Here is a 13,724-nt window from a genome sequence, read left to right as displayed (position 1 = left end):
ACTGAAAGATGTCAATTCTACAAACATGTCCAATCCTAAACATGTATGCTTCAGAATATTTCATGCAGTCCTCTCATTGGCAGAATTGGCATCCTTCATGTTCCGTGGTCTGCAGCTGATTTGAGTTGATCTGCCCTGCTCCCACACAGCTCCAGGCCGTCACTTCAGTCACTCGTCAATCTTTTGAACTGATGCGAAGCCAGGTGACACTTGACTGTCGAATGTTGCGGCTTTAGTGCCGTGGTCCGCATGTCATGCCAAATTAAATGTCCATTAGTGTCACATTTTCGTTGACTAAAATGAAAGTAATGAGTGATAGTTATCCCCCCCCCATGGAATCTCGTCTCGTCATAGTTTTAGTCAGGAAAAATACTGTTGATGAAATGAACATTGTTATCAGAGCCAGAGTAACTCGATGCTGTAACAGCCGAGCTGCGGAGCCGAGGTGTGAGGTAACATAACTGAAGCAGTTTGTGGGAGCCTGTATGCGGTGGTTGTCTTGTGTGGTGTTTTCTATGCTCGTCTCCCTCTTCTTTAAACCCGGGGTTAACATCTGTTTGTCCCCCTCCTCCCTGCAGGAAAGAAGAGCTCTAGAAAGGAAGATCTCTGAGATGGAGGAGGAACTCAAGGTACTGTGTTATGAGACTGGGCCCTCGATGGGTGTAATGCCATGCTTTTTGTAGGGCACCAGAAGGTTTTGAGTGACATATTGCATATTGCCCCTTTAAGATCAGGAACAGCAGTCAATATTCCAATGTTAAACATACTGTATACTTTAGCTGGACCACTAGTGTGGACCAATGTGAGGAGGGTCGGAGGCAATTCAAAGTCCCATTTGATAAAAACTCTGGTGCTGTGAATTATAGCATTGTAGATGTATAACGTAACAATCCTGACAGTCAGCATAGTGCTGTTGTCACTGTACACTCCCCAGTGTTTGATTTGAGCCCCCAGTATATCCCATCTGTGGTGTGTATTCTGTGTGTGTGCGTGTTCAGTATTGCCACATTTTGGGATGCTCTATGTTGACGTAACTCGTAAACCCTTCTAACTAAGGAGATTGGATGTTCTCAGAAACAGGGCATCAAAATAAACAAGTGTTTTCCTTCTTCACAGCACTGCCATAATGTAGTGACTATTTCTAGGTCATAGGCAGCCCAGCGACCATATCGGTCTTCCTCCCTCTCTCTCTCTCTATTCTACTCTGCTACTGTAGATTGGCGTCTCTACTACATACCAGCCTGCTTGGAAAGCACTTGTCATTCCTCCAGTTCCAAACTCTGTCCCATTTTCCTAACAATTTCCTTTTTCTGTTTTGTCTTCTTTGCCCCTTCTTCTTATCCTTTCTATAATTTTGTATTGGCCCCCCTTGTCTTCCATTCTTTCTCTCCCTTCTGGTACACTCTCCCATCTCCCCCTTTGCTCTGCCCTCTGCTGGTTTGACTCTCACTCTCCCTCCTCTCTCGCTCTACCTTCTCTCTCGCTCTCCCCCTCTCTCTCCCTGTGTTGTGGTTTTCCTGCAGAACCTCCCAGAGGTAAAGCAGGTTCAGGCCCTGCGTCAGGTCAAGGAGCGGCTGCAGGCAGAGAACAGGGCCCTGGCCCGCGTGGTGGTCAAGCTCTCCCAGTCAGCCTGCAGCCAGCTGCCCCCCTCCGTGGACCTGTAGCCCTGCCCAACCGCTCTTCCTCACCCCCTCACCCTCCCTTCTCATGCTCCATTCGTGCTCCGACCTCACCCATAGACAGGCAGGTCCCCAGCCGCCCAACTACAAGGTTATCTCCTCCCCCTACCTCCCCTGTCCTCTGGTTTTCATATTGGGGTGTGTGTTTTGACTGGGCACTTTCCATTTGCAGTACCTATAGTTCACAGTAAAGTTAAATGTTATTTGCAGTCAGGTAAGTATCAATTCGGGTGTTAATTTTCATATAAGCAAATGTATTTCTTTATTGTTAGTGCAGCACCTGAAGTATAAATATTGGACAACGTGATTAGGTCTTTATTCAATTGATTTTACTAGATCATTTGATATACTGTAAAGGAGAGGGCCCCATTTTGTTCTTTTCCCCCCAGTGTGCAGTCTTGAAGTCTTTATCAGGGAGTGCCGCTGTTTCGTTCGGCTGGTTTCTGGCTTTGCATGACATGGCTTCATTTTAGCGTCAAATGGCGGACATATTTTTTTTATGGAGGACGGACACATTTCCTTTCCCCTCAGTGTCTTTCTCCAGTCCCACCCCCATTTCAATTGAGTCTTTATAGATGACATCAACCCAGCTTTGAGACTGGGTCACCCCAATACTGCAGGTTTCCACTTGGTCTTATTTAATTTCCCAGTGACCTAGACATATTAATTTGGCTCTTGCTCATGATTTCAATTTCCATTACATGCCATAAGAATCTCCGGTTGGTTGATTGTCATCTGTAACATAATGCTTTTATAGTTTTGCGGTGAACAGTTTTACGTTTTGCTCTTGATCTCCATGGATGTTCAGTTGTTTCCTATGGGAATGCTGAAGTGTTTCAAGAGGGACTGGGCAATCCGCCATGGTTGCACTGCCCCAGGCAATGCTGGACTGCATGGCTTCATGAATCTGCTTAGCCCAGTATGGATTTAATTGATATTGAGGGAATTATATTTGGGAATGAAAATCTGTGACTCATTGTTATTATTTATATTTTCATCTGTCAAACAAACTGGGTAGTATTTTGTAGTTCTCTCGTAATATTACCCCCTTAATCCACAACACTTTGGCACCACACTGACTAGTTAAAGTTTCTATTTCAGACTACACTCACAAACTATGACCAAGATGACAGGCAGTGGTGTAGTTATGTTGGTGAATAACATAACTACTGGCATTATATTAAGGCAGAGATGTAGTAATGCCATTTTTCATATAGCAGTTAGTTTGGAAATTTGGTTCAGGGCAGAAATGGGTATTGGGTGGGTACTGACTGCGAGATGGCGTTAGCTTTACACTTGATAAGTCTACCTCACAAGGAAAAAAATAGAAAAGTCAATGATAGCAGAGGCATTATTTGATGCTGCAACAGTTTGAGTTGTCGCTCATGCATTTTTATTTAGTCCTGTATGCTTCAAACAAAGGTGCACTGTTTGTGCTGCCAGGATTTATGCTGTGTATTTGACGAGTGTGTTGTATTCCTGGCTGCCAGTGGAGCCGCCTCTCCTGTTCTGCATGGCTTTTTAGCAGAGACTTTGGATTGGGGTGTGCTTGCTCCATTCTCAGCTAAGAATATAAAGACAAGGGGGAAAAAAGTGGTTGAGACTGGCTTGTCAAAGATGCTGATGACACACTGCAATTAACAGTTTCTCGAACTGGGCTGACTGGTAAACCTCAATGTGTCTCGATGGTGACGTGTCTCTAAGCCCGTTTCCCCCCTCTCTCCGTTTTTTGTTCTCTTCCAGACGCTACCAGACTTGAAATCAGACAACCAGAGACTAAAGGACGAGAACGGAGCTCTTATTCGAGTCATTAGCAAGCTTTCCAAGTAGAACAGACCCCCCCCACCCGCCCTCCTGCGCCCACCCACTCCTCCATGGCAGTGACTAATGGAATTGCAACTTTTAGGTATTAATTGCAAGAGACATCCGCAACAAGACTCCTTCTCAGCTCTTCTATGCCTCGCTCCTCTCCCACCACCACCACAGAGTCCTCCATGTCCTCCCTCTCTCCATTAGGTTATTCTCCACTTCAACCTGTGGCTGCTCTCCAGATAGAACCACTGAGTTTACATTAGCAGAGGATAGGGTTGTGAACGGCATGTAAAAGCGTTTGCGGGCGGGGAAGCCTCAACTATTTAACCAATAAGCCTTAGTTGTACATAAAACACTTGTATCGATCTCTCGGCTGTCACAGAAGAACAGTTATTTCCCACCTGATTTTATTCGTGCCACAAACCTTTATTTGATCTTTTTGTTTTCATTTCCTGTTTGTTCCTCGACCTACATACAAGGGTTGTGCGATGTGTAGTTGTCCTGTTCTTTCTGACCCCCCCCCCCGAAGAAGTCCTCCCCGTTTTTGGAGGCTCTGCCTCACAGCAGAAGACTTCCCAGTCGTACCCCGTCTTAGTACACGCAACCCCACCCCGACACACACCACACAAGCACACACACCTCTAACCACGCCACTCACCCCCTTTCCTTTTCTGTACCTTTGTGTGTCTCCCTCAGAGGTAAATGGAATTATCGCTTTACAGAACAGGTGGACTTGGTGGAATTTAAGCTTTCACTGTATGTGCAATATGCATTTATTTCTAATAAAAATGCTTTAATGATGAGTCCATCACTAGTAGGATTTTCACTCCTCCATCTTTCCATCGCTCACCCCTTTCACCGACCCTCTCCCCCCCATCTTTTCTTTAAGGTTGTAGTGTAGGCGTTGGTTTATACTCTGTATTTCTCACTTCGTTTTAGCAGGTACTGAGTGATGCTGTATATACCTGTATGTATCGTTTGAGACCAGCACATGGCATGCATTTATGGTTCCCGTCTGTTACTATTAAAAATATACAAACTCCAGAGGACAAAAAAAGTGTGTTTTTAACTATTTTCTTCATCTATAGTCTAAAGACATTGGATTACAATAGGGCCTCTCTCTCTTAAAGGGAATGGCTGGCAGTGTTCAGTGCTTTTTCTTTCCAGTTTTAAGTGTTCACGGTAATTGTGAGATACGAATAATATAATTGCTTCACTACATTTCACACATTGTATTCAGTATCTTTGGATGAGTGCTGTTCATTTTCTTTTCAGTTGTTTTTTTAAGCTGTAGTATTAGCCAAGGTGTTGTCACTAAAAGATCTTAGGTATTGCTAACCCAGTCCTTTTTACAATGTCTACATGCACTGTCAATGCCATGTGAGGAGTATTTGATGTCAGCCACCATCAAATAAAGTCCATGCATCAAACACATTTTATGCATTTCAGTGGCCTTTTTAAGGATACTGTAGTAAAGAAAACGTTGCTGTAGTTGGACTGTTGGCCATCTCTTTTGGTTTACATTGCTGTTTTTCCTTTTTAAATTTCCCATCTTGTAAAATAGGCATGTGGCTTCATACATGCGAGCTGTGCTGTGACTACCAACCACTGAAGAGTTCATTAAAAATAAACTTGTACATTGTAAAGCCCTTGTGTTGGCTATTTTATTCTTGTCATTCATTAAATTGTACACTTCAAGGTGACTTTAGCCCTTCAGGGATGCTAACCTGTCACTTCTCTGAATAGTTTCTGTCTTGGCCTCTTTCTGCAGTGATCCCTCCATTGCACAGCAGAAACATGTTAGGAGAATGGTTTCTTGGGTCGTCTCTGCTGTGTTATGGATGTCACCAATTCCAACAACTGGCTAAAGCTGTGGAGGACCTTCAAAGATGTCCATGTTGTCTGTCAACTACCTGTATTTTATTTAGGACAAACGAGTGCATGTTTTTAGAAATAACAAAGCCTACTTATTCATGTTTCCCAATAAAATGTTCAAGTTTATTTTAACCCACATTGAATGGAAACACCCAGCTCAGCCGGGGAGAGCCCAACAACCATGCTACTCTAGGCCTACATCCACCACCACCTCAGGTCAGTTTGTTTCACCTGCATTAATAGGGATGTGATTTAGACCCATGTCAACCATGGATTAGTTTCTCCTGGCCCATAGATTACTTTCAGGGTGAGGAACCATCTAACCTCGTCCCCAGGGCTATTGGGAATATACTCTTGGGATGTCAACGATTTGAAAGTTGGACTTGGTGAGTGACTATAATGAGTGAAGTATTTCATTGAATGTTTGCGAATCACACGATTGTGAGGTTAGGGGTGTGATTTGTCACCACAGCAGATTAGGATATTAACACAGCAGTTTAGGTGAATTAACATAGCAGTTTAGGAAAAGGGTTAAGCTAATGCTATAGTTAACTGTTGTCCCCGATGCGACTGCTAGATGGAGCTGTAAGCCTAAGTCGACTCCCTCTAGCCTCAACAGTAATGTAAACAAACCATCTGTGGCCACAAATCATGTCTGTTTTAGGATACTCCATTATTGCAATAGACCCGCTCATACAGAGTGATTGTTATGTTGAATCACCATTCTTATATTGTATGCTACCGTCTGACAATTTCGATCTTTATGTCCGAGAAAAGTGCTTTAGACCCATTTTAGAGGAGCGGGAATACCTTGAATAAAATGAGCCCAATAATCTTGAGCTGGGTGTTACCTTGTCACTAGTGTTGGAGCTACAAATGATTGTCACTCCTGTGCTTGTGTTACAGTAATGCGACCTCAACTGCCCTGGAGTGTTGTAACTGGTTCAGGAGCTTAATGTTGAGCTCTAGAACTGCATCGTGGGAAATGTAGTTTATAAAAACCTAAATTGGGACCTATCACCGGGTAACATCCAGTGGTGTGCAGATATTTCACCAGAGGACAACTTGGCATTTGACCAGGAAATGCAGTTGATGAGCCAGACAGACACTTCCTGGCCCACAACGGCTGGGTGATGTCAGATGACCCCCTGACGAACTTTGCAGAGCCAGGTCAGCTGACAGTTCAGTAGTATTAGGTTACAGGTCAGCTGACAGTTCAGTAGTATTAGGTTACAGGTCAGCTGACAGTTCAGTAGTATTAGGTTACAGGCCAGCTGACAGTTCAGTAGTATTAGGTTACAGGCCAGCTGACAGTTCAGTAGTATTAGGTTACAGGCCAGCTGACAGTTCAGTAGTATTAGGTTACAGGCCAGCTGACAGTTAAGTAGTATTAGGTTACAGGCCAGCTGATAGTGCTGTTGAAACTGTGGCCTAGTTTTGGCCTATAATTGTCATATCCAGTCTATACCAAAAGGGGGTGGTAAAGATTGACCTTTCCCTGAGAAATGTGACTCTTTCTCGTTTTAGATATCATTGATATTTCTAACTCTTCTGTTTCATCCCTGTCTGGCTCTACCTTGTACCTGAGGGGAGAGCTGATCTGCTGGGGAGACAGCCTGAAGCTGTGCTGCTGAGGGGAGAGCTGATCTGCCAAAGCCTCTACCCCTTCACTTTCCCATCTCTCTTACTCTTCTTCTCTATCTCCAACCTCACTCTTTCTCCCTTCCCCAACATTGCCCATGTTGCATTGTGTGTGTGGTGTGGCTGTGCTGTATGTAGTACATGCTGGAGAGAACTCGCAAGCTGAAGCCAGACCTGTATGTGGTGGCTGAGCTGTTCACGGGCAGCGAGGAGCTGGACAATGTCTTTGTCACTAGACTGGCCATTACCTCCCTCACCAGAGGTAAGAGCCTGGGAAATGCACAAATGGCACGTAATCTATAGCCTGACTGCCAGTCTATTTGTGAAATCAAGCCAACTCCTTGACAATTAGGAAATGAGTTGAGCATTGGAGTGGACCAGAGCACATAGATCTGGGACCAGGCTACATAATCTGGTAGAAATTGAAAAACAAGTTTTCACTGTCTGTTTTTCTTCAACAGTTGGGTATTGCCTTTGTTCACGGTATATTGATACACATGAAATTAAATACATCTGCAATTGATTGTCTCTTGGCTAAAAAGGACTGTTGGTGGTAATATTAGAAGTGAACTATGAATAAATTGACAGATTCATTCAGATCGAGTGAGTTTTCTTATTAATGACCATATTGGCTATAACCATTTGCCTGTTTTATCTAGTTGCTACAATAACAATCTCTCTCGGTCTCTTTATGTCTGTCTCTGTTCCTCAGAGGCCATGAGTGCAGGAGACAGTCACGAGGAGGGTAGGCTGGTCCACACGTTTGGTGGAGAGCCTGTGGGCTCGTCTGAGGCTGGGCTGAACGAACGTCTCGTGCCCTCTCGCCCATGCCATGTTCCTCGACGTTACCCATGACAATGATATGGTCCAATTCACAAACCTATCAATAAAACGCCTTGTAACCCCTACTGCCTCTGATCTGACAGAATCACTGTATTTGTGAATGTTGGAGTGCGCCCCTGTTTGTAAATTTAAAACCCACTGTACAAAAAGAGGTGGTGGTTCTGGAGGCCAGGACTGTGGAGACGATCGGATCGCTGTGTTAAACCAGAAAGACAGGAACGGCATCAACAGTCTGCCGAAGCACACTGTAGAAATCAGAGAACACATCCAGGTAACATGAGAACAGCACCATAGAATTACAACCTTACCTCCCAGCTAGGGTTACAGGCATGTCTCTATATACCTGGCATGTGATTGTACACAATGGGCAATTTCAGTTTATAAGGCATGAGAACCCGGGTTTTGTTGTGTGATAATTAAGGGCTGTTCTTAGACCTGATGTTTTGTGCTTGGGTCACTTCAGTCTATACACATGTACAGTGGGGCAAAAAAGTATTTAGTCAGCCACCAATTGTGCAAGTTCTCCCACTTAAAAAGATGAGAGGCCTGTAATTTTCATCATAGGTACACTTTAACTATGACAGACAAAATGAGGAAAAAAAATCCAGAAAATCACATTGTAGGATTTTTAATGAATTTATTTTCAAATTATGGTGGAAAATAAGTATTTGGTCAATAACAAAAGTTTATCTCAATACTTTGTTATATACCATTTGTTGGCAATGACAGAGGTGAAGACTTAGAGAAAACGTTTGACAAGGTTTTCACACACTGCTGGAATTTTGGCCCATTCCTCCATGCAGATCTCCTCTAGAGCAGTGATGTTTTGGGGCTTTTGCTGGGCAACATGGACTTTCAACTCCCTTCAAAGATTTTCTTTGGGGTTGAGATCTGGAGACTGGCTAGGCCACTCCAGGACCTTTAAATGCTTCTTACGAAGCCACTCCTTTGTTGCCTGGGCGGTGTGTTTGGGATGATTGTCATGCTGAAAGACCCAGCCACGTTTCATCTTCAATGCCCTTGCTGATGGAAGGAGGTTTTCACTCAATCTCACGATACATGGCCCCATTCATTCCTTCCTTTACACGGATCAGTCGTCCCGGTCCCTTTGCAGAAAAACAGCCCCAAAGCATGATGTTTCCACCCCCATGCTTCACAGTAGGTATGGTGTTCTTTGGATGCAACTCAGCATTCTTTGTCCTCCAAACACGGCGAATTGAGTTTTTACCAAAAAGTTATATTTTGGTTTTATCTGACCATATGACATTGGGAGAATCTTCTTCTGGATCATCCAAATGCTCTCTAGCAAACTTCAGACGGGCCTGGACATGTACTGGCTTAAGCAGGGGGACACGTCTGGCACTGCAGGATTTGAGTCCCTGGCGGCGTAGTGTGTTACTGATGGTAGGCTTTGTTACTTTGGTCCCAGCTCTCTGTTTCTGGTGTCCTTTGACAGCTCTTTGGTCTTGGCCATAGTGGAGTTTGGAGTGTGACTGTTTGAGGTTGTGGACAGGTGTCTTTAATACTGATAACAAGTTCAAACCGGTGCCATTAATACAGGTAACGAGTGGAGGACAGAGGAGCCTCTGAAAGAAGTTGTTACAGGTCTGTGAGAGCCAGAAATCTTGCTTGTTTGTAGGTGACCAAATACTTATTTTCCACCATAATTTGCAAATAAATTCATAAAAAATCCTACAATGTGATTTTCTGGATTTTGTTTTCTTTATTTTTCACTGTCATAGTTGAAGTGTACCTATGATGAAAATTACAGGGCTCATCTTTTTAAGTGGGAGAACTTGCACAATTGGTGGCTGACTAAATACTTTTTTGCCCCACTGTACATGAGTTATATTCCTTTTAAAGGCACTGCCAGTACCATTATTTCTACTGGAACTGTCTAGAAACATGATAGCAAGATTGTGAAGCATGCTGATGTCACTGGTAAGGGCTGCAGTGAATTTGTTAAGCAGACTAAATTGAACAGCTCACCCTGGTAGTGTGATATTGTTCAGGTAAGAATACACTGTCCTGGCCTCCCAGGTGGCGCAGTGGTTAAGGGCGCTGTACTGCAGCGCCAGCTGTGGCACCAGAGACCCCAGGTTCGCGCCCAGGCTCTGTCGTAACCGGCCGCGACGCACAATTGGCCTAGCATTATACAGTACCAGTCAAACCAGTCAAACGTTTAGACACCTAATCATTCAAGATTTTCTTTATTTTTACTACATTGTAGAATAATAGGGAAGACATCAAAACTATGAAATAACATATGGAATCATGTAGTAACCAAAAACGTGTTATAAAATACACTTTTTGATTTGTTTATTTGAGATTCTTTAAAAGTATCCACCCTTTACCTTGACAACTTTGCACACTACATTCTCTCCAACAGCTTCATGAGGTAATCACCTGGAATGCATTTGTGGAATTTCTTTCCTTCATGTATTTGAGCCAATCAGTTGTGTTGTGACAAGGTAGGTGTGATATACAGAAGATAGCCCAATTTGGTAAAAGACCTAATACATTTTATGGCAAGAACAGCTTAAATAAGCAAAGAGAAACGACATTCCATCATTACTTTAAGACATGGTCAGTCAATCCAGAACATTTCAAGAACTTTGGAAGTTTCTTGAAGTGCAGTTACAAAAACCATCAAGCTCTCTATGATGACAGCCACAGGAGTTACCTCTGCTGCAGAGGATAAGTTCATTAGAGTTAAAAGCCTCTGAAATTGCAGCCCCAAAAAAATGTTCAAGTAACAGACATCTCAACATCAACTTTTCAGAGGAGACCTCGTGAATCAGGCCTTCATGGTTGAATTGCTGCAAAGAAATCACTACTAAAGGATACCAATAAGAAGCCAATAAACATGAGAAATGGACATTAGTCAGGTGGAAATCTGTCCTTTTGTGGGGAGTAGGTGAACGGATGATCTCACATGTGTAGTTCCCACCGTGAAGAGTGGAAGAGGAGGTGTGATGGTTTTAGGGGTGCTTTGCTGGTGATATTGTCAGTGATTTATTTAGCATTTAATGCACACTTAACCAGCATGGCTACCACAGCATTCTGCAGCGATACACCATCCCACCTGGTTTATGCTTAGTGGGACTATCATTAGTTTATCAACAGGACAATTACCCAACACATCTCCAGGCTGTGTAAGGGCTATTTGACCAAGAAGGAAAGTGGAGTGCTGCATCAGATGACCTGGCCTCTGCAATCACCCGACCTCCAACCCAATTGAGATGGTTTGGGATGAGTTAGATCGCAGAGTGAATGAAAAGCAGCCAACAAGTGCTCAGCATGTGTGAAGTCCTTCAAGACTGTTGGGAAAGCATTCCAGGTGAAGCTGGTTGAGAGAATGTCAAGATTGCCTTGATGACAGCTTTGAACAAAGGGTGGGTACTTTGAAGAATCAAAATTGAAAAATACATTTTGATTTAACACTTTTTTGGTTACTACATGATTCCAAATGTGTTATTTCATGGTTTTAATGTCTTCGCTATTATTCTACAATGTAGAAAATAGTACAAATAAAGAAAAACCCTTGAATGTGTAGGTGTGTCCAAACTTTTGACTGGTACTGTATATACATTTCGGTGACTGACATTACTCGTTCTGATATTTCTTTTTTTTTTACTTCTGAAACTTTTGGTATTATGTTTGTATAAGCATTTTGCTGCACCTACGATAACAACATCTGCAAATTTCTGTACGCGACCGATACATTTTTATCTAATTTGAAGTACAACACAGACTGTAGTTTACTGTTGAGAGTTAAAATGGTAGAATACACAAGGTGCATACACTTGGTTGTGCATCAGCAATTTGCCTCTTGTTATATGTTACTCATTGACAGGCACTCAATTAGCCCATGTCAGTTAACATTTTTGTTAAATTGGTCTAGTTCGTCTAACCAGCTAACTAAATTTGTAGTCATCATGGCCGAATTACCGTCCGGGAACACTGGGCACGTGTCCAGGGGCCCAGACCTCCAGGGGGGCCTTCATTGAGTTTCTTAGTCACTCTCATTCAGGTATCATATTAACATGGCATAAGTCATGTCAACATATGTAGAATTGCTGGAAAAAAGCTTTTAAAACTGCAAAAAATGTCTCCCCAACCCATGGCAAAATGTGTAGAATTTCAGGAAATTAGCTCCTAAACAATAACAACAACAAAAAGTTATGTGAAGCAAACGTATGGGTGTTCATTTTGTTAATAAAATAATTTTGTTGCGAACAGATCCATCTCTGTGTATTAAATTAGAGTTTTTAATCCCAGCACTGAGTTAATATGTAGCGGCTAATCATTTAGTCCTGAACAGAACCATTGTTTTTTCATTCGTACCACTGTTCCAACCAGCAACCCCTAGTTGAACACCCTGGCCTCGTTAAATAAAGGTATAACGTTTTTTACAAAAATTGGTTTATCTTTCCTTTCTGTTCCTTTTTTAACCTGTGATTATTATTTTTTTTACATTTAGCTCATTAAATTACTTCACCCATCAGTGCTGATAAAGCAGGCATGCAAGTTATTTACATATGTGATGGACAGACAAGTGTAGCCTATGACGCAAGATGCGACTGAAATTTTACGGGTGGAGAGAGAGGGTTGAGGAGGAGGCTTGAAGCCTGGGCATCTTGTTATGACATGCATTATCTTAATTGGGTCCACAGTATTAGAACTAGGAGGAGCGGCTTCTATGGAGGAACTTTGAATGTCCTTTGAGCTAGCTGCTATCTAAAAAAAACTTGTGTGAAATAGTGGCACCAGAATTCAAAAACACATCTAACGATTTTGGAGTTAGTATATCCAAGTTGAAAGGTGATGACTAGGCCTATATTATTCTTAACTAGCATTGAAAAAAGTGAATCCATTCTTCTCTAGCTAATTAAAAATCTCTCCTATCTTCTGAACCACGCTTGTAACGCCAGTGCAGTAGCCTATGGTGACGCCAGTGCAGTAGCCTATGGTGACGCCAGTGCAGTAGCCTATGGTGACGCCAGTGCAGTAGCCTATGGTGACGCCAGTGCAGTAGCCTATGGTGACGCCAGTGCAGTAGCCTATGGTGACGCCAGTGCAGTAGCCTATGGTGACGCCAGTGCAGTAGCCTATGGTGACGCCAGAGGGGGGAGGGGCAGGTATCCTAAACACGCACACACTGGCAAAGATTTTCAGCTTGCAGGCAGATACTGAAATACATTTCTGAGTGACAGTGAGGGCTTTGCAGACGCACTTTGCTGCATTTTTTTGTGGGACTAGGAACCTAAAGGAACGTGATTAACCGGTTCCCATGTTTTAAAAATAATGGTTCTGTTCCGGATCAGTATGGACTACTTTCGTTTTCATTTATGTTTCTTAAAAATGTTTATTTTACAGTTTTCTGTTCTGTTCCCTGAACCGGGTTCCAACCCCTGATTGTATAGCTAATAGGCTATGTGTTTTTAGATCAACTGAGGTGAATGAAGCTACAGCAACCAATGTGATAATGGTTGGGCTAATATCTGCTTGCTTTTTTCTGTTCTCCGAATTGCATTTGAGAGTTCTTCAATTGTGTAGAAATGCTGTAAATGAGCTTCAACTTTCTTACACACACACACACACACGTTTTGTTCTTCTATCCTCGTGAAGACCTAAAATGTGTTTCCATTCAAAATCCTATTTTCCTTAACCCTAGCCCAAACCCTAAACCTAACAACTAACGCAGTACACTAACCCTAATTCTAACCCCAATCTTAAACCTAACGACAAAACTCAAAATAGCCTTTGTCCTCATGGGGACATAGGAAAGGATTTTCCTTGTTTTACTATCCTTGTGGGGACTTTGTGAGATTTTAGGTCCCCACAAGGATAGAAGAACGAACACGCATACAC

The 13,724-nt window shown here is 42.8% G+C and overlaps 1 protein-coding gene across 10 annotated transcripts in view; it reads left to right on the top strand.

Annotated features, from left to right (window-relative positions):
• LOC135515814 (protein phosphatase 1 regulatory subunit 12A-like) overlaps positions 1-5,137 on the top strand; it is a 62,486-nt gene extending 57,349 nt beyond the window's left edge. For 8 of the 10 annotated variants that reach the window (XM_064939568.1, XM_064939563.1, XM_064939566.1 and 5 more), the window contains 2 exons: positions 579-629; positions 3,423-5,137. In XM_064939568.1, the coding sequence (XP_064795640.1) occupies positions 579-629; positions 3,423-3,509 (138 nt within the window). In that variant the 3' untranslated portion in view covers positions 3,510-5,137. Of the gene's footprint in view, positions 1-578; positions 630-1,523 lie in introns of those variants that run through there. The other 2 variants (XM_064939569.1, XR_010451857.1) reach the window with 2 other exon arrangements.
• The last annotated feature ends 8,587 nt before the right edge of the window (positions 5,138-13,724 follow it).

This window comes from Oncorhynchus masou, chromosome 27 (genome assembly GCF_036934945.1).
Source record: "Oncorhynchus masou masou isolate Uvic2021 chromosome 27, UVic_Omas_1.1, whole genome shotgun sequence".
NCBI classification, from domain to species: domain Eukaryota; kingdom Metazoa; phylum Chordata; class Actinopteri; order Salmoniformes; family Salmonidae; genus Oncorhynchus; species Oncorhynchus masou.
Note: the sequence above shows the minus strand (reverse complement) of the source record. Positions and strands in the feature narration are given on the sequence as shown.